This window comes from Amblyomma americanum, chromosome 1 (genome assembly GCF_052857255.1).
Source record: "Amblyomma americanum isolate KBUSLIRL-KWMA chromosome 1, ASM5285725v1, whole genome shotgun sequence".
Taxonomy (NCBI): Eukaryota; Metazoa; Arthropoda; class Arachnida; order Ixodida; family Ixodidae; genus Amblyomma; species Amblyomma americanum.
This window is the reverse complement of record NC_135497.1, coordinates 60,235,618-60,255,377: the sequence shown is the minus strand read 5'-3', so window position 1 is coordinate 60,255,377 and position 19,760 is coordinate 60,235,618. Positions and strand designations below refer to the sequence as shown.

General features: G+C 49.4%; 1 protein-coding gene across 1 annotated transcript; it reads right to left on the bottom strand.

The window, feature by feature from the left end:
* Window positions 1-471: 471 nt before the first annotated feature.
* Window positions 472-16,874, bottom strand: LOC144099200 (piwi-like protein 1). The gene is made up of 6 exons (XM_077632377.1): window positions 16,671-16,874; window positions 12,505-13,350; window positions 11,991-12,131; window positions 7,812-8,384; window positions 6,371-6,754; window positions 472-1,290 (listed from the first exon to the last, which is right to left on the bottom strand). The coding sequence occupies exons 1-6, from the start codon at window positions 16,872-16,874 to the stop codon at window positions 838-840; spliced, it is 2,601 nt and encodes an 866-aa protein (XP_077488503.1). The 3' UTR covers window positions 472-837.
* Window positions 16,875-19,760: the final 2,886 nt, after the last annotated feature.

Sequence of the window (19,760 nt, the reverse complement as noted above, 5' to 3'; positions counted from 1 at the left end):
TTAAGATATAAAACTAATAAGGACATTACAAAAATAGTGTCGTGAATTATCATGAAGTTTTAACACGAATTCAAAGCAAAGCAACATGTAAAGACAACACAACAAACAAAAAAGTTGCTACGGCAAATTTGGAAAGCAAACCAAGTACTGACAAGAAAAGGCACACAATGAAGGGAAAAAGAAAAGCAAGAAATTAGAAAGTAAACCATTGGTGGAAAGAAAAGTGTTCCCCAATTTGTTGTGACATAAAGCATGTTGAACTAAACGAAAAAATAAAGCAGATTTAATTGAAGCACAATGCATTACTCACCATTTCCGGAGAAAAGAAAACAGGCTTTCAGTCACCTTAAGAGCTCACAGAGGTTTTGAAAATGAATCTTGAAAAAAGTAAAATAGGGACTCAAATTGCACAAAACATATCGGATTCATTGCTCTCCTACGGTAAAGCGCAAAAAAATGTGCCATCTAGTACAGATGAACATTGAATCAGTGAGCTTTGCTGCCACGCAGCACCTCCTACAGCGAAAGCCTCAGGAATGAACCTTTCCACAATCATCTGACACGCCCTTCACATCGCCAGTGAGTTTTCACCTGAAAAATCAACCCCTACTAGAGAGCCATATTAAGGCTGAATCCCTCCCTGCTTCTATTAGACGCCGGCGATTCGTTCATGAACTGTCATAGGAACATGCGGTGGTCGATCACACACACCTGCTTAGCTTCTTTCCGTGCTCCTTAGATGCTGTGCGCAGGTGTCCAGATGGAGGCAGAGGGCGTAAACCTCCCTTCCCACCTTCCTCACACCGGTGAACGTCGGCAAACCACGAACGGTGCAGTTTAGAGGTAAAAGAGGGTAGAGGAGAGGCGCGGGTTGTGCTCCGCGTGCAGCGACTGGCCGGCCAGGAAGGCCAGCTTGTGGGCGTACTGGCACGGGGCCGGCACGCGGATGGTGCCCGGCCAGTTGAAGTAGAGGTGCGTCAGCTTGTAGGCCAGGCGCTGCATGTGGTCCGGCTTGAGGCCCGTCGTGTCGTAGACGACGTTGTAGTGGGTCGGGGCCACGGTGCCCTGGCGCACGCTCTGCGACACCAGGAAGAAGTCGTAGCGCTCGAGGCGCGTCACCTCGCTGTCGACCACGGTGCCCGGCGGCGGGTTAGTCACGTGCTCACGGCTCGGCAGGAAGAAGCGCGTCGAGATGCGCTTGGTCACCACCACGAAGGCCAGCTTGTGGTTCACGCCAGGGAAGAGCCCTTGCAGCGAGGCCACGATCGGATTGATCTCCCACTCCATCACCTGCGCCGCGCACACCCGAGACACGCTTCAGTCGCGCCCACTGCCGCCACCAGCACCACCTGCCAGTGCATTTCTGCTGACAGCAGAGGGCATTGGAACTTACCAAAAAGTGATTGGACGACTGGTGGCTCAAAACTAGAGAGGTGACATAAGGTTAAAAGTGCAGGACTGAAAACGGAGGATTGTGAGGCCAATTTATAACACAGTTAAAAAAGATTATAAGATCACTGCAGCACCCGCATTGGGGGAATTCGTGAGCAGACACCTCCTCGCCCCTCTTTGCCACTCTTTGCCTAAATTAAGCTTCATCATTGCCCATTTTGATTTTAAAAACTTTGTGCCACGCTTCGTTTCCAAATCTGGTGTCATGCGTCGCTCCGTCTCAAATTCCGGTTTTTCAAATTTGGCGGTACACATTAGCTCCGCCCATTTGCGGTGTTTTTGAATTTCGCGCCACTTTTGCCCCGGCCCCGCTCACTTTCTGAATATTTTGGCTCTAATAAATTACCCCACATGCACCTCATTATTTGCCCCAAGAGATTTTTTGATGCTGAATATTTTTGGCTCTAATAATTTACCCCACATGCACCTCATTATTTCCACTGCGAGATTTTTTGATGCTGAACGTTGTCGTGATGACAAGATCGTAATGACACGAAACCGCGAAAAATGTCATGCTATTTTTACCCATTACCGAAAAAAACCGAGCCGGAGCCAATTGCGCATGCGCTACCCAGGGCTCCAGCTAGCGGCATATAGTAACCAGGAGCTTCACCAGGAGCTTTCACTCAAGCTGCAGTGGCAGCCATGTATGTGTAGATTGATGAAACGTGGTGGAATCGCGCGCGTAAGTCGAATCTGCTTATCGCGACTTGCTCGGGATTCCAACATCGAATTTACATGTTGCACATCATACAGCCTCTGGCATCTCATGTGGAAACCACCAAAAACATTATGCTAAAACTTTCGAGTACCGCACTGTATTGCCGCGAGCCTGGTCTCCAGCAAGACGCGCATGCCTGTCACATACTTTCTAGCCATGATGACATCCTCATGGAAAATGGGCCGCCCACGCAGGTGCCATCTGCCAAATTTCAAATATCTGCACATTTTCTCATGCTATTCGGAACTTCCGGGAATCAAATCATTGCGTACGTACATGGCAGATGCTCAGAGCTCCAGCCTCTTGATTCCTAATCCTATTCTATTAGTGCGAAATTCAGCAAGCCTTGCGATAAAAAGTTACCGTCTTGAAGAAAATCGAAGTTTACTGTGGAATAATAGCTTTCTGTAATCACTACAACGCCTCGCCAAAAAGTTAAGCGTGGTCCACTACTGCACTTTCCTGCTTCATCACACTTGCAACAGGCAGGCCGCATCATCTCCAGCGGACACGAAATGTAAAAATACCCGCGTAGTTTGCAATGTAAATGCAAGTTAAAGAACAGCTTGTAAATATGAGCCACCGGTGGTCTAAATTATCCTCGTGCCCTCCACTACACCATATCTCGCAGCTTTCATGCAGCTTTGGTACGCTCAGTGCCAAACGTTTTTAGGCGATTGAGTATACATCTCGTTCGGTCGAAAAGGCGTCGTCGTATTCGGCCCCTCATGTCGAAAATAATTGGGGCTGCGTAAAACAAATCTTACCGTGCCAAGCGTTTTCCGCACAATGTTCCGGATTGTATCTTATGATTCAGCGTTTCGCGCAGCATAAATGTACTAAGTTCGAGCTTAGCTCGCGGCAGGAATTATACCCGGCGTTTTATAATCGGGCTGTGTAAAAACTCCTATCAAGCCAATTTGCGGTTCTACCGATCGACGATTCACTGGTGTGGGATAGACGATGAGGAGTTAATGAAATAATTGAGTTTATTTGAAAAATTGGTATATTAAAGAAAAGAATAAAATGTAAGAAGCGGTGTTCAAAGACGTCAAATTTCTCTGAATGATCACTAATGCTTGACAATGCTAATTAAGACAATATAGGATGTGTAATTGATCAATTATTTATCTGAAACAATTGAAAAATAAAAATGCGTTCAAAGGTGTCAAACTGCTGAGAATGGAGAGCCTAACAAACTCCGCTGTCGCGTTACACCGTTAAAGCGAAGCTTACGTGTCCTCTCCAATTTTTTTAATGTGATAGAATTAAATGGGCCATGAACGGGAAAACTCGCCAGCAGTTGTCTACGTGAAGCACCCACCTTAAAGGGGCTTCCCTCTCTCCACCCTCCACCTGTCAACTGTCCCCTTGCAGGGGAGAGGAGCAAGACGTGGGTCGATGAATGAGGATAAGCAGCAGACCCATGCTCAGAATACATAGCCTAACAAAGAACGGTGTGTGCGAAATTGAAGCTTCCTGGATCCACTCCTTCTGGCATAGGTCGGGAAGAACAACGTGGCTCTCCACCGGTGGCTCTGTTCGAAACGGCCACCTTCCTGTGTAGAGGTATTCCTTACAAAAATTTCCTTTAGACAATCAATAGACTGACCGTAGACTTTTGTCTATAAAGTCTATAGACTGGTTATGGACAAATGCTATGGCCTGTTCATAGACTTCTGTCTATAATGTCTATAGACTCTGTGGACAAATGCTAGAGAAAAGTCTGTAGGCAATATTAATCATATAGGCAGTCTATACACATTCTATATGTTTATGACCATACACATTTAGTTGACTTTTTTTCTGTAGACTGCCTATAGAGTATGAATAGACAAAACATATATATCTTTAGGAAACAACAGTCTCTACAACATGTTTATAGACTATCTATAGAAACTTTTTGTAAGGGATATCGCATAACCACTCCCGCACTGCGCCGGTAGTGGTACGAGGACTCGCCGCAATCTCAGATTTTGCATAGAAAACAACTGGAGTAGACTTGGTAGTGGAAGACAATGGACTCAGAATTGGAATAGAAATATAATTATAATAAAATGAAAACAGAAATATACTGGTGAGGCAAAGAAGAATGCTGTCATATTTCCTCACTCCAACTGATCGCTCCAAAATGTTTTTTTTTCTTCCCAGCTACGAAACACGCTATAGCAAAAATTTATCAATAACTTGAAGTTTTACAGAGCCAATATGACGAAGTCTGTCTCGCCAGGTCATTTTAGCAACCCGCGAAATGCTTGCCGAGATGCAATGGATCGTCGCGCCCATGTATTTATTACCAGTGATGACAAACGCCACAAAACAGGTCAATCATGTTATTATCTAGATAGATGGTTAGACAAATTCTTTCTGCGACGTTAAATGGCCTGCTCAGGCGGGAGAGATAAGATGATGGGACGCCAGCACCATACAAGCAAATTAGTTTTTGAGGCCATACGGTGCCATGTACCAGGCCATAGTCACGCCTTCGAAATTCGATTTTCTGAAAGTGCAAACAGAAGGTGGGTGTGCTTCTCGACCAGTAAATGTTGAAAACTCTTAAGAACTGACACCCCCTGCCAAGAACTCCTGCTGACAGTAGTAGACTTTTGATGTATTTCTGCTGAAAGTCGAGAGAAACTCTACTGAAATGTTTTGAGGGGATGACCTTAGCATCGGCCAGCTACGTATCTCTCATTGAGCCTATCCGAATAACCACAAAAGTTATGTAGCAAGCGATTACAATTTAGCTAGGCAGCTTATCTGTACACCTGATTCGCTTGTATTTGGATGTTTATGGTTCATGGATTGCATGGGTTTAAGGTAACAAAGAGAGTTACGCTAAGAGGGACGCCATACTGAAGGGCTCCGGAAATCTCGCATGTTCGCCACCACTGCAGTTACAGCGCAAAATGCCTGCACTACGAACCTTAATTACACTACTCATGCACCTACATTATTTGACTATATTTACATGATACTGCAGATGTCGAATGGTCCAGGAAGGATGGGCAAAAACTAGAAAGATTCGGCATTCGTAAAGCCAAGAAATAACATTACAGTTCAATGGTCACGGTACAAATATTGGAGAGAACATTTAAGCTCCGCCTTAACGATATGTCGCGAAAGCATAAAAGGTTGATTCCCATATATGCAGAAGGTCATTTTATACTTTCATAGAAACATGGCACTCCTCATACCCATCCTGACGCGGTGGTGCAGCGGTTAAGCAGTGAGAAACGTGGCTGCGCCCTTCTGCGCCCCATGTTTCTCTTTTCGAGCAACCAATCATTAACTGCCATCTGCGATGATGGGTAGCTTGCTCTTTATCCGGTAGGCAGGTTGCGACGACGCCTCAAGGCCACGTGAACTAGATGGCCCACCTGCCTCCTGGGTTGCTCTGTGGGCACCACCTGCCAGAGTCATGCTCGTGACTTTACTTACGTTTGTCAAGGACGCGTCCGTATGCAATGAAAGTCACATTCACCAAAACAGTTACCACGTGACCACGGTACATTACAGCGAAAGTGTGTGCGTAGCGCCCGAATAGATACCTATACTTTCGACTCATTATATAAGTGCTAGTATTGCGCCATCATTTGAATACATTCTAGGGGCCACCAGCTTGATGGAGAATGTTAATAGTGGTGCCAAATGACTTGACACGTTCCGGAGGACAAAACTGAAAATTGAGGTGAAGCCCAAAACACGTGCGAGATTCGCAGCGACGACCTTCTCGTCCCAAACCGTACAATCCAAGGATGTTCAGGCGACAATTGCGGCCGAACCGCCTGTCGGAAGGGGTCCCGGTTGGTGTCAAACGATTCATCCTGTTGTACTGCACACGTTTAAATATTCATTATCTCACATAACGAGGAAATATACCTGATATAGCGAAGCTGGCTATAAACTGCAACAGTAGTGCAAAATCCATGAGGTAGACGGCGCTGCTTGCGTCTCAGAAGGGATGTTTCCGGAAACGAAACATTCGCGAACGTTCGTATTTACTCTTAACGTTTGCTGAGCACGCCGATGCAAATACAGAGCTCCCGTTGCTAACACCTAAAGTCGAACACTGGGGCAGCGTTGGCGGAGAATGTTTTCGCTCACAACTATAACGCCGGGTGTCCTGGGTAACGAGGCCCCTGACGCTGTCGCGTTAAAACTGCAGGTAAACAGAGTACTACGATAAACGCTCACCTGGGGGATCTGTCCGTCGGACACCCCGTCGCGATAGAAAATGATGCGGTCGGGAGAGGCACCATCGTTGCACTGCGAGTACTTGCGCAGTGCATCGCGCAGCAGCGAAGGGAGTGATTTGGCCAGCCCCTCGTGGGTGTCGTGGAAGCAGACGCGCTGGTACCAGCGCGTCAGACTCTTGTTAATGCTGGCCACGAAGGCACCCGCAGAGCGATTGGGCGTGCTCGAGTCTGGGTAGGTGTCGTAGCCGATCACCATGGTGCTGACCAGCGGGATCTCCAGGCACCAGGCCTCGCCGCCCAGCTTGCAGTTAAGCTGCACCGCCACCTTGGTGGCCACCGAGTGGATGTTCCTGCGGTTGCCGATGGTGCGGGCGAGGATAACCTGGAAAGTGTACAGAAAACAACGAGGGCCATCGTCACCATTATGCACTGTACTGCATTTGCCATGACTTTGCTTTCCTCAGTCTACTTGCCTTATCTGACCCTACAACTCCTTGCTACGTTAACACTTACATACACGTCGACCAACTTTCACACCTAGACAACCCTCGCATCGTTCCTGGCGTAAGTGTTTACAGCGCAGGGAAAAGAGGCAACAGCTAATCTTGTATCGATGTCCGGACCCCGTAGAGTATCTGTTACGGGTCCAATTGGACTTATTTTTGGAAATGTGGCGGAGAGTTTGAAGGATCCTTCACTCCCAACACCGGTTGGCCCGGTATGGCACTACCTCCGGGATCGCCCTTGTCTTTACCGCGTCTTTACTATCCTGTCTTCCTATCCCATCTTTCAACTCTCCTACTATCTGCATGTGGTAGCGATTGTGGCTCGGCTTGAGCCAGTGAGCAGGCCTGTGCAATTTCCTTTTCTTTCTTCCTGGCAACAACAGAAAGACAGATAATCTTGACAGTAATACAGATTACAGCACGACCAACTGGACAGTAAAGCTCTTGGCCAGAGAATTGCTCGGTGCTCACCACGTGAAACGAAGTGATTGTTCTCTTTGCGCACAGCGTTCTCGCCAGTTATGGCCCATTGGAGCCTCCATTTATACAAACGAAACAAACCGAAGAACAACTGAAATGAGCTAATTCTAAATTATTTGAGTCCTGAAAAAGCACACCACACCATTTCCCTATTTTCCTTACAAAGGGCAAAGGGAACACATATTCCAACTGATTGCAATTGTGTTTCAAGAAAGCTGGGCTCGGTGCTCTGTAATGATCATATTAATACAATCAAATACAATATACAGGATGCCAGAGTTCTGCAGAAAAAGCTGTCATGAAGACCACTTGACGAAGCCACAGGCCTCCTGTACACTGGTCATCTTATAGTATACAAAAACAGACTTGTGATAAGTCTTGAAAGTGAATCCAGAGTTTTTACTGTATCTCGCTCCCCACTTCGGGCGACAAAGAACAATAGCCTCGGCTGACCTGTGTGTGGAGGCCGAGGTCGACGCAGGCCTCCTTCTTGATTATGTCGTAGCGGTCCTTTCGGCTGTTGGGAAGCACAATCAAAGCCAGCTCAATATTGCCCCCACTGGCAAGCTGGCGCAGGGCATACACGAAGCCTGAGGGCCGGTCGTCGTCCAGCAACACCAGGCGCGGTTGCCTGATCTTGACGCCCATGGGCGGGCACACGGACATCAGGGTGCGCACGAACTGTGTCACGTTGGCCTCCTCGCACCGGTGGCAGAGGACAATCCACGACTCGACGGCGACGGCCACGTGCAGCGGCCGGTCGCGTGTCTCGCGCGAGAAGTCAGCCGTGGCCGCGCTGTAGCGGTACGTGTTGCTGCCCTGCATCACCTTCTCGGGCTGCAGCACGCGGGCGTCGATTTTGACGAGTGAGTCGTCGAATCGGATACCCCAGCGGTCCATATTGTTGCGGATAGCCTCGTTGTTCTTGATGCGCTCCATGAACACGAGCAGGTTCCGCCAGCGTTTGGAAGGCTCCACGCGTGTGTGCTGAGCCATGTCCCGCATCACGGTCACGTTGGCCCGCATCTGCGAGGGAATTATGGGCCCATTAGACAGCAATTGCGGTTTGCGGTCTATGGCCGCCCCTAAGCAATTAACTCAGGCTATGAGGGACGCCGTAGTGGAGGGTCTTCGGATAATTTCAGCCACCTTGAGTTCGTTAACGTGCGCTGACAATGCGCGGTACGCGAGCCTCCACAAATTCGCCTCCATCGAAATGCGACCGCTGCGGCAGGGATCGAGCCCGTGTCTTTCAGGTCAGCAGGCGAGGACCATAACCAGTCAGCCACGCGGCTTGCGGACAGCGGCACTTCTCTGGGTAGCTCCAATGGTTCAGAGTTCGCCAATGATTTTCGGTCGGGTCCCGGAAGGCCCGTATACCCATTATATTCTAAACCAGTTTTAAAAATAGTGCAAACTAGATTTTGTAGGAGCACATATGTACTCTTAGCGACCACGACACAGCGCTGGGGTCCGTATTCTGCAAGTTGCCACCAAGTGCATACAACCATGTGGGCATGGCTTAAACTGGGCGCACTTTATGGTTCTACAAGGGACGTAAAAGATGCTGACACCTTCCCGTCCCCAAGACCGTTGCTCCAAAAACGTTTGTAGCGCCTTCAAATCAATTGGGACCAAAACCTTATGAAGAAGATGCACAAACCCCCAATTCAACTTTCCATCCTTTCAATAATAATTTCAGGTTTTCAGTAGATACCAAGTCCTATGCATTTTGCAGTACCATTTCGTAATGCAGTAAAACCTTGTCAAGTCAGCTCAGGGTGTACTCGCATGAGCAATACGTGTGCTTAGGAAGTTGCAGCACGATATTTCCCGCCTCCGCTTCCATTGAGCCTCATATCTTGATGCCCGATCACGGCGCAGCGGCTTATCGTGAACGTTTCGGTTAACGCGTACCAATCACGGAAAACGCTGAAGGAATATCTCGTAGCACACCCACGAGTACGCCACGCATTGTAAGGAAGCAAGCTTCACGGGTAATACGTCGATACGGATACAGCGTAGCACGCTTGAAGCTCCTGACACACTCGGAGAGCGAGCACTTATGTGACCTAACAAAGCACCTCTCCTTCGCCCGCGGGGTGGGAGGAAAGAGAGCGAAGCTCCGGATGCTTACCACCGCGGAACATAACGCCTGCGAAGTGCTCGTAAAAGTTTATATTGGAGGGGTACTCTAGAAACTGTCGCCTTTTGCTTGCTTAGAGACAGACAGTACATTTGAGGCGTCAATACAGCGTTGTCCGATAGGGACACTGCTGCCTCTGTCGAAACGCCATCGAGGAAACTTAAGACGGGCTTCGCCTGTTCAACCAAAACGGCGGCCGAGGCCGAGCAGAGAAATCAGCCGGCGTCTAGTGGGGAAATTTAGAGCCGATTGAAACGCCCTGGAAGATGCGCTAGAATAGCCTCGATGCATATAACAGAATTACGAATTTATGTGGTCATGCGCGAATAAAAATGACAGAGAATTTTCGCCTAAATTCTATAAATGTGGAAAAGCAGAACTGCGTAAACCCTAGCCACTCAGATGCAACTGCATGAAAAGACACGGCACGGCATGAGCGGTTGCTCATGTGACTCCGACCCTGATGGCTGTCGCGCGCTGTGAGCAGGGACGGCGGAGCGCGCTGGTGACGCTTTATGCCTGAGAGCATTGGCCAAGCGGTGGCGCTAGGTCTGTAAATGATAGCGGCACCGTCGGCAGTGATGGCACAAAGCCACAAACAGCGCAAGATCTTGCTCCAGGATAACCCATCATAATAGTGTTTCCAGACTAAAACGGAAGAGTACGGTATTTGGGGTTTAACATCCCATAGCAACACAAACCATGAGGGATGCCGTAATAGCGGGATTAAAATAATTTAAATCACCTGGGTGTCTAACAGCGTCCGCGTGTTCCATCCTTGATGCCATTACCCTAATATTGACGCAGTACAAGGGCAATATGATAGTAATATGACGTAACCTGAAAAACACGTCAGGTGTCGCCACGCAGCTGTCACGGCCGCGTTTCGGGCTGGAATCAATCGGCGCGTACCGAAGTGAACCTGCCCGTTCCGTGGACACTTTCGGAATACACCCTCAAGTGTCCACGCCACGAAGCAAAATATCAATCGCAAATTGAGGGAGTTTAAGCTCCGCATTTAATGTCGACCACCCGGGATTCTTTAACGCCCTCTCACATCGCGCAGTACATGGACACGTTCCACGTTTCGCCGACATTGAAGCGCGCAGCCTTGAGGCCAGGTCTTAGGGCTCAGTAGCCGAGCGCTCTAACCACAGGCCAACCGCGGAGGGTGGGGTAGCATAACATTCACAGCAGACGCACTCTACCCTAAACAGGACGACTGGTACTTCAGCAGAGCAGACCGGCGCATTCGATAGACGACATCGCGAATGACGGTGGCAGATGGTAAAAATGAACTGCGACAGCTATGTTCCCGTTCTCCCGAGCGCTCTCCTGGCTCTTATCCTGTAAGCAACTGGTGGCACTTATTCTATAAAAGCTCACTAAGCAGAGCTACCCTGAAAAGCTTAACCACTTAATCAGCGAAAGCTGTCATTCCTTTCGTTTAGCTCTGCATTTGACCCTGGAATCTACTTTGTCAATCATAAGCGGTAGAAAAATGCGGTTTTCCTCCGTTCCAGGGCCCCCTTGCGACCACTGGCGTTGGCCGGTGGTTCTCACAACCTTCTTTGCGTGACAATTCAAGGAGTCGCAGATAAAAAAGGGATATTCTCCTCACTGCACTGTGGAGCCGCTCACTCCATTGTCATGAGAATCGGCCGACGCTGTTGGCTGGAAGGAAAACCTTTGACGGGCAGAAGCCGCTTCGTTCTTGAGGTGTATCCGACTGCAGCCGTGGTCATATGAATAAGTGAAATCTGATCTAGCGACCTATCACCTCCCACATTCTCTGCCGTTCCTCTCCTACTTGCCCTCCTCCTCTCCGCTTATGCGAAAAGCTGGATTTCCCTCCTTGCAATCCGCAACCTGTCAACTGTGTTCAGCAGGTAACAATTGAATTGAATTGCATTAAGCTCCTAAGGCTGACGCTGTTGTAGATCACGCGGTAGAATGCAGGGCTTTATGGCCAAACTACATCTATATATCACCTGCCACTTTAACAGCTGACGCTGGCAAAAAAGAGACAAACAGCCGTATACGTTTCGAACAGCCATATAGGCATTGTTGGTCTATAGTTCCTAGCTCTATGGCTGGAAGATTAGAATTGCCATGAGGTTTGTCATTTGACAAATTGACAAACGTTTAGGTATGCCGCGCATTAAAAGAGAACGAAGGTTGACTGTTACGCTGTTCAACATAGCACACTTTCCGCTTTCCGCACCACGCCGTCACTGTAGAGCCCCTTTTCGTCGTGCCGCTGCACCTCATCCTCTACACCACACTGCGTAGTATTTGCAAGTATTCAAGCTCGCCGTGTGGCGCATCAATGCCCTGATCCCTCCCCGCCTCCTCCTTAACCCCCCCCCCCCTCTAGGCTGTGCGGACATCTACGGCCAAGTCACGAAAACAGGTGTTAGACCCATTATAAACAGCGGCCGCTGTAGAAAAGGTCAAACAGCACTACATTCGAACCAACTGCCCACCTCGTCAGTGAGTCCCGTCAGGACACACAGCTCCGGCACCAGGTAGATGTTTTGCGTGCGGCCGGCGCGCAAATCCTTTTCCTTGGGACGGCACACCAGCAGGGGCTGGCGCATGTCGCGAATGCGCTTCTCGTAATGGTCCTGCACAAGGCATCGCCCAAAGACAGACGGTGTCGGTCGTACCTGCAGCTATACTGCTAAGCGCACGAACTCTCACATACACTGGGCTTTGCAACACATGGATAAATGTTTGTGAGGCAACGAAATGATCTCAATAACAGATAGCTAGTTGTTTGGCACAGAAAAACGACATCAAAGGAAGGAAAACGTGATACAGTCAGAGGCGGCTGAGCCAGGTAAAGAGACAAAGTTGGAAAAATTCGGGGACCACTTCGGAGTGGACCCTCCTGGCATAATACATTGGAAGAACTATCTGATGTGATGATGACCACGCCATCAGTTAATTCACCACTTTGCACAGAACCTATAACATGGCACTAGTAGCAACACGTACCCGGTAGTAGTCGGCATACGTCTTGGGCCCCTCCTTGGTTTCAAAGGTGCAGGCCGGGTTCTTGTCCCAGTCAATGTCGTCCACCCTGTAGGTCTTGTTGTTGTAGGGTGTCATCACAATGCAGCCGGCCACCCGTTTCACGCACTCGTCCTTGTAGTTCGGGACGTGCTGGATCTGAGACATGAGGTCGAAGACGCTGTCGCGACGCAGCACCTTGTACAGCGTGTCCGTCACCAACATGACGCCCGACTCGTACTGACCGATGGCCGCGACGAGCCCCTGCCACAGCTCGAGCCCGTACTGAGGTATGCTCGCCACAGCGCGCCTGTCGAAGAAGTGCCGGTTGATCTGCACGAAGTCCAGGCGCTCCAGGTTGCGGCGCATCTGCGTGTTGAACAGGCGCAGCAGCTCCGGGTCTAACGGGGCCAGTTCCTGGACCCACTTGAAGCGGACGCAGGTGATCACGCCGTCGGTGCGCCGCTGCGATATTACCTCGGTGATGTCCTGGTCCAGCCGCTTGGGCGACTTCAAGTCAGACATGCCGTCGAACACGAGGCACTTATCGAACATGTGCATGAAGTCCACGAGCAGGGCGCGCCGCATGCGACTAGACTCCACCGTCGGCGTGAACTCCACGTGGTACTTGTGTATGCAGCATTGGGGCATGGAAAGCAGCCGGAAGTAGTTGGCCAGAACCTTAATCGGGCTGCCCGAAGTGCCCCTCTTGTTATCTATCTGCACAGGCCGCGTTTCGATGACGGCGAACTCGTCGCGGCGACGCCGGGTCTCTGGGCGGCCGCAGTCGCCATTCTCGGCCGGTGTGACGGCCGCTGCAAACTGGAACTGCTGCAAGCAGACATAAAGAGAAAAGGAGGGAGACAGCTTTGCACACAAAGCTGGCGCACACAATACGAATATACTTAAATTTACAAGAATGCACTAAATCTGCTTAAGAGCGCAATTACGAAACCCTTCCCCTGTCCTCTGTTTCTTCCCTCCATTTTTCATCCGCAGCGGTGGCTGAGCGATTAGAGCGCTCGATTATCTTGCCGGAGTACCCTGGTTCGATTAGTCATGGACAGTCGCGTTTCGGTGAAGGCGAAATGCAAAAGGCGCCTCTGTGCTGTGCGAAGTCGGTGCAAGTTAAAGATCCCAGGCTGGTAAATATTATTCCGGAGATCTCCTAATGGAACCTCTTACTTCCTTTCTTCTTCTACTCCCTCTATCACTTCCCTTACAGCGTGTTAGTGTGTGCGCCGATGTATGTGAGACAGTTGCTTCGTCATTTCATTATGTCAAAAATCAACTATCCCTCTATTTTTCAATATTTTTATTATTCGTCGTCATTTCTGTTAACTTTTACTATTTCATTTTTGTAATTTGTAATTTTTGTTTTTATTTCTCTGTATATATTTTAACCATTTCTATCTTATTTCATTGCGTATACTTTAACTGCTTGTGAACTGTTGCGTAGCTTTTTACATTTATTTACCACACAACTTAAGATTGACAGTTCGTGCTAAAAATTTCCGTCCACGACATCCGTCCACGGCACTCATGAGCGAAGATAGGCTTACGCCTTAACTCATACTACTGTTGAGGTGATCAACGAGGTGATGTTTAATACTGCAACAACCCGTACAACCCTCACATCAGACACGCACAGATGTTAAAACACTCCTAATCTTTTTGACTGCCGGAAACAGGTCCGAGCAGTATGACTGCCAACCACATCAAACTGAGGCTCTAAAACGCGAAAAGTGCCTACAGTGTGGGCATCGCATATTAAAAGGCTAAGAACAACTTTCTGTCGCAGCTGCACTTGTGCAGCCACCCTTACTGAACAAGCGCCGCATCCCTGCACCCCGTGGTGCTACCACATCGGAGGGGACCACCCCCTTTCAATACAAGGTGCTCTGTCCGACAGCGAAGGACCGAGTTTGTATACAGGTGGCCTATAGTCACTGATGTCATCTTCGCTGAACGCTGGACCGTATCCTTGCAACCGACACCCATTTTGACGCGCAAAAGCCACAACCTCATCCTACCTCACTCCATAGCACTCCGGCCCCATCCTCCCCTGGACACAGATCGGAAGGGGCACCGACACTCGACCTGCCTCATACGGCAACTTGGGTCTTCCGTCATACAGAAACTTGGGCCAGACTAGAACGATTTCCACTGCAAATAACCTCACCGCAATCCCCTTCCCGATCACATCCAACACCCGCGCCGCGGAACAAGCGGACAGCAGCTGAGGTCTTACCATCCAATCCCACGTTCATTGATTGGAAAGCTCACCTTGTTCTAGTGCGGGAGGCCCAAGTCAACAACTGCTCAGCCAGGTGTCATCCTCAGCCAGGAACCATCCTGGCCCTCTCTCTGTCCTTGTACCACCCAAGCTAACTTCATCCAACCACCCTTCATCAAGTACTTGCCTCGAACAGCAATGAGCCGCATTTAAGGTGTGTTTGGCATCATGCAAACAACAAATTTCGTGCATAACGCAAGGCATAACCAGCCTGAAATCAATGGTCGCGAACATTCTCAAAGTCATCAATCCTCTCGTCTCCCGCATTTTCAGGAGGCGATCTATAATTTTTGAGGACACAGGAAAGACTGGGATAGGAGGGCAATTTGTTTATGTAGTCACGCCGGCCTCCTTTATGTATAACTATGACTTTAGCTATCTTCATGGTATGAGTGAATTAAATCTTCCTTACACAGCAACAACTCACATGGCTCGCTTCTACCTAAACAATTTACACGAAGCTTCTCTCCACCTCCCCAGTCAAAATCAGACTACATGACAACGGTCTCTTCCTACCTCTTACCTGCCTTCCTGGCGTTCTCCGGAAGCGACAAATTGCATAATTATCCGGCGCCTTCCAAGGGACGCTTGGCTACTTCATCAATTCAGCCTTTCCCCATTCGATCTCTCTCATCACGTTACCAACCCCCGTCTCATCTAACCTGGAGTTTGTCCCCTCCCCCATCGCATGACATCAAGGCTAGACGAAGACAGGCGGCTTGTACGCGCGACACATCACACAACTCCGTGCCGCAACCAGACGGTGGCGTACAATGAGGCGGTGGTCTCACGGCTCACGTCTCACATATACACCTCCAGCCCATACGGTCAATCTCCTAATGCTTAAAACCTGGAAACAATCCCAGCTGTGCACACCATACAGTCATTCACTCAGTTACCCCAGCATCAGTATACACAATATACACGGGCAATGTGGATATGCTATTCTTTGTCTTCCAAAGCGAACAATCCCGGCGGACCTATACGACGACCTCAGTGAGGCCGTGCATACCCCCGGCACGGTGACAGTTAGGCCGATTTCTGGCCATGCTGGGACCGCAGGAAAGGAGGTCTCTTCATTTTGCCCGCGAAAACATGGCAAAGGTGACATCTGCGCACCACGGCACCATCTTAGCGTAGAAAGCTCCATTTCCAGTTGAAGCATCTTCTCGTCATTAGATTAATGCGCTAAGACGTTTAATGTATACGGGCGAACTTTGGCAAGTTGTCTTCTTTGTCACCACTGTGAAATGGCGGATTGAGGGCCAACTGAGGGTTTATCTTTATTTCATTATCTAGAGTTAAAGAATTTGAGAGCGACCTGCATATGCGATTAGTTCAGAGCAACGCTTTTAAGTTCTTGAGTAGCACTACGACGCGAATCCCAGTTAACGGGCCTTTAACAGGTGTTGTTATAAATTGACTCCGATTGCATATTCTTCCGCTCTCTCAATACTTTGCACATTCCGCGTTCACCCTCCCCTGTCTACGGTAACAGCTCTTCGGACGGTTTTCCGGGACAGCCATATTTCAGTTGCGAATTACTACTACTACGACGCAAAACCCAGGAGTGCTGCCGCGGTGCCCAGTGGTTATGGAGCTCGGCTGCTGACCCGAAAGACGCGGGTTGGATCCCGTCCGCCATGGTCGAATTTCCATGAACGCGAAATTCTAGAGGCCCGTGTACTGTGCGATGTTAGTGCACATTAAAGAACACGAGGTCGCCAAACTTTCCGGAGCCCTTCACTGCGCTCATAGCCTCAGGCGCTTTGAGACGTTAAACCACATTGACCTTGGCCTAAAACATAGGCAACGGCCCTTTAAGATCTGTCGCTGTAAACAAGAGATAACTTACCTGCGGTACCACAGCTGAAGGGGCCATCGCCGCCATCTGCTGGAGGTGCGCCCCGTGTCCGATGGCCATGCTGTCGATGGAGAACGACAGGCCCTCCACGCTGTCGAGGGCGGGCATCGACGGCGCCACCGAAGGCACCGGCAAGGGCACCGTCGCAGGCCCCAAAACACCAGGCGTCCTTGGCAAAGCCGCTGGCGGCGCCATGGCAGCAGGAAATTGAGGCACCGTAGGTGCCGCCTGTGCTCCGGGCAGTACGACCACAGCCCGTGCCCTGCCGCGCGAACGGCCGCGAGCGCGACCGGCGGGCGGAGGTGCTTGATCGCCGGTCTTTCTGTCCATCTGGTGTAAAGAAATACGGAAACGAAGACATTGAGGGTGAAAAAGCGTGTGGACGGGGCCAGTGCAAAAAGAAAAGTCGTCGTAAGAAGACGCGTGTATTGCCTCTTGAATATAGCCAATGTTTTTGTTATCGTTAAACAGTTTGTCCCTGTGTGATTTTTCCGCTGTTATTCGAACCCCAAAAGTTTTAAAGTTCAGAGTTGTAGCATTATCGCTAGATTTAAAAGAAGCTACTAGATATACATTACATCTGGCTCCACAATAATCCGCTGAGCTACAGCGATGCATACTCAGTGCAGTGGTGTTTTAGACAAGTCAAGGGCGAGGCCGCTTAGGTATATATCCTCGCCTCATCGACTCGAAGCCTTCCGGCAAAGAACAAAGACACTATCGTCACTTTTAAAATGCAAGCAGGACAAAAGGACCATATATCGGGAGGCAACTGCATGGCACCAGTACACGAGCGCTGACGTTCAGAACACGCGTTTTTTTTCCTTCAAGGGATAACACAACTTGCACCTCCTCCGCCGAGGTGGCTATGTGGTTATGGAGCTCGGCTAATGACGCAAATGACGCGGTTTCGATCCCGACCACGGTGGTAGAATTTTCATGGAGGCGAAATTCTAGAGGATCGTGCTCTGTGCGATGTCATTGCACTTAAAGAACCCCATATGGTCGTAATTTACGGAGCCCTTCACTACGGCGTCCCTAATAGCCTGAGTCGTTTTGGGACATTAAACGCCATAAATCAAACCAAACCAAACCAACTTGCACCACAAAAAGGAATGATATTCCGTTCGATGAAGTGAGACAGGGCACAGCAGCAGAGAGACAACAGCAACGAAGCTTACTCACGTGGCATCGCTATAAGGCCCGACCGAAATATGGCTTTTCGTTTGTGCCTTAGCTGATTTTGAATTGAGAAGAATATTATTTATGCACTACATGCGACGTTGCGTTCCGGATAATTTGGATGGAGGCACAACGCGACAAAGGCGTTAGCTGGGCGTTTAATTCCTTCCCTAACATGTATACCTCAACTGCTAAGTCACACACTAAGGTGCACAACAGCTTGGTGCTCCTGGAACGCTGCGCATCAAGGATCTGACAGTCGGGCATCGCTCTATACTAAAGATTTTTGTTCCACCAGCCGAAACATATAGGCATCCAGGCAATCACTGAAATGCACATCGAGGCTAATCGTTTCGGCGGATATCCTTCCTGTCAATTAATTACAACTGAATGGAGCAGACTGCGCATTTATACGTGTCTAGTTCGACGGCTCCTTCTCATTTCCACCAAGCGATGAGGCTCTGAGCTGCGCTTCGATAGCTCAAGTACGACAGGGCGTTGCTGCGCAAATACTCTTTTTCGCCTCACATGAAACACGCCCGGGATCCATGAGTGCTGCACGTAGCTCACAGCTACGTATAGCGTCCAAGAGGCGTTTGAAGCACGTGGCAGCGTCTGACGACAAAGCTGCACGAACAGCAAGGCTCGGGGTGCTTGCAGTAGGTGACCAGGAGAGCAGTCTTCGATTGAAAGAACGCCAGCGACAGAGGACCGACCACCTCTGTTCTAACGACGTAGCCGAATTAAGTTAAGGTAGCTTACAAAATAAAATCATTGGCCAACCAGCCAAGGCCCAAAGAATGTTTTAAGCAATATTGCGCATCGCGCACACACAACAAAAAACACTAAACGGGAAACCTCGGTAACTAGCGCATGTCCAGGAGCATCTACGCTAGCAAAGTAGAACGCGCAAACACACCACACATTCCGGGCTTACATAGGTATAATATACAACTGCATTATATATTACAGGCTCGCTGAATAGTGAGAAACAAATTTAACAATGCGGAACAAATAAATTGGAGGACGCTAAAGCTTCGCCTTTAAGAGCGGAACCCAACTGTGTGTTGCAGAGCTGCCAGGGAGTCCACGGAACGCCTTCGCCCGTTCGGTGCAACGCCATGCCCATGAAAGAAATGGCCCGGAGTCTCTAGCAGGCATCTGAAGAAAGCCCATCTGCCACCGAAAGATGCGAATGGGCTGCGGAAACGCGATTCCTAAATTGGCCATTGTGCGTCTTCGTTGTGATTTTAGAGGAAAAGAAAGGCGTAGTAACTGCCTCACATACCAGTGGACACCTCAACCACGCCGTCAGGGAAGGGAGGAAGTTTGTAGTGACAGACAAAGGATATAATGGAGGTCTGCGTCCTTGTTGGCGTCGCATTCAACACAAGAGCACACGGACGCGATTTACATCAAAGGCGCTCGGGCGGTGCGAGCACCACGACATCGCAATGGTTGGCACCCGCACAAAACAGGACGCACGCAGGTCCGGCCACCCCTGCCTGCCCGTGTGCAAATCCCGAAGAGGTCGCGATGTGTTGCACCCACGCTGCCGCGCGCAGGGGCGGAACCGTCGTGTTATCACCGGGCGCAGCGTACGGACCAGTTGACGTCTTCAACGATTTCGTTTGCTGGTTCCCTAAATTGAAATCCACAACCCCTTTACGATGTCCGTCTACGTTATTAACTCCAGATTGGGGCAATTACCGAAGCCATCTACTACGGCGTCTCTCATAGCCTGAAACGCTTTTGAACGCCGAAATCCATCAACCCAAACTCAAACCGAACACGGTCATTATACCACATATCATGCCTCACTGCAAGCTATTCGCATTTACTTCATCGCTATAACATAGATGGTGTCGCGTTAAAACAGCTCACGTGAGTAAATTAATA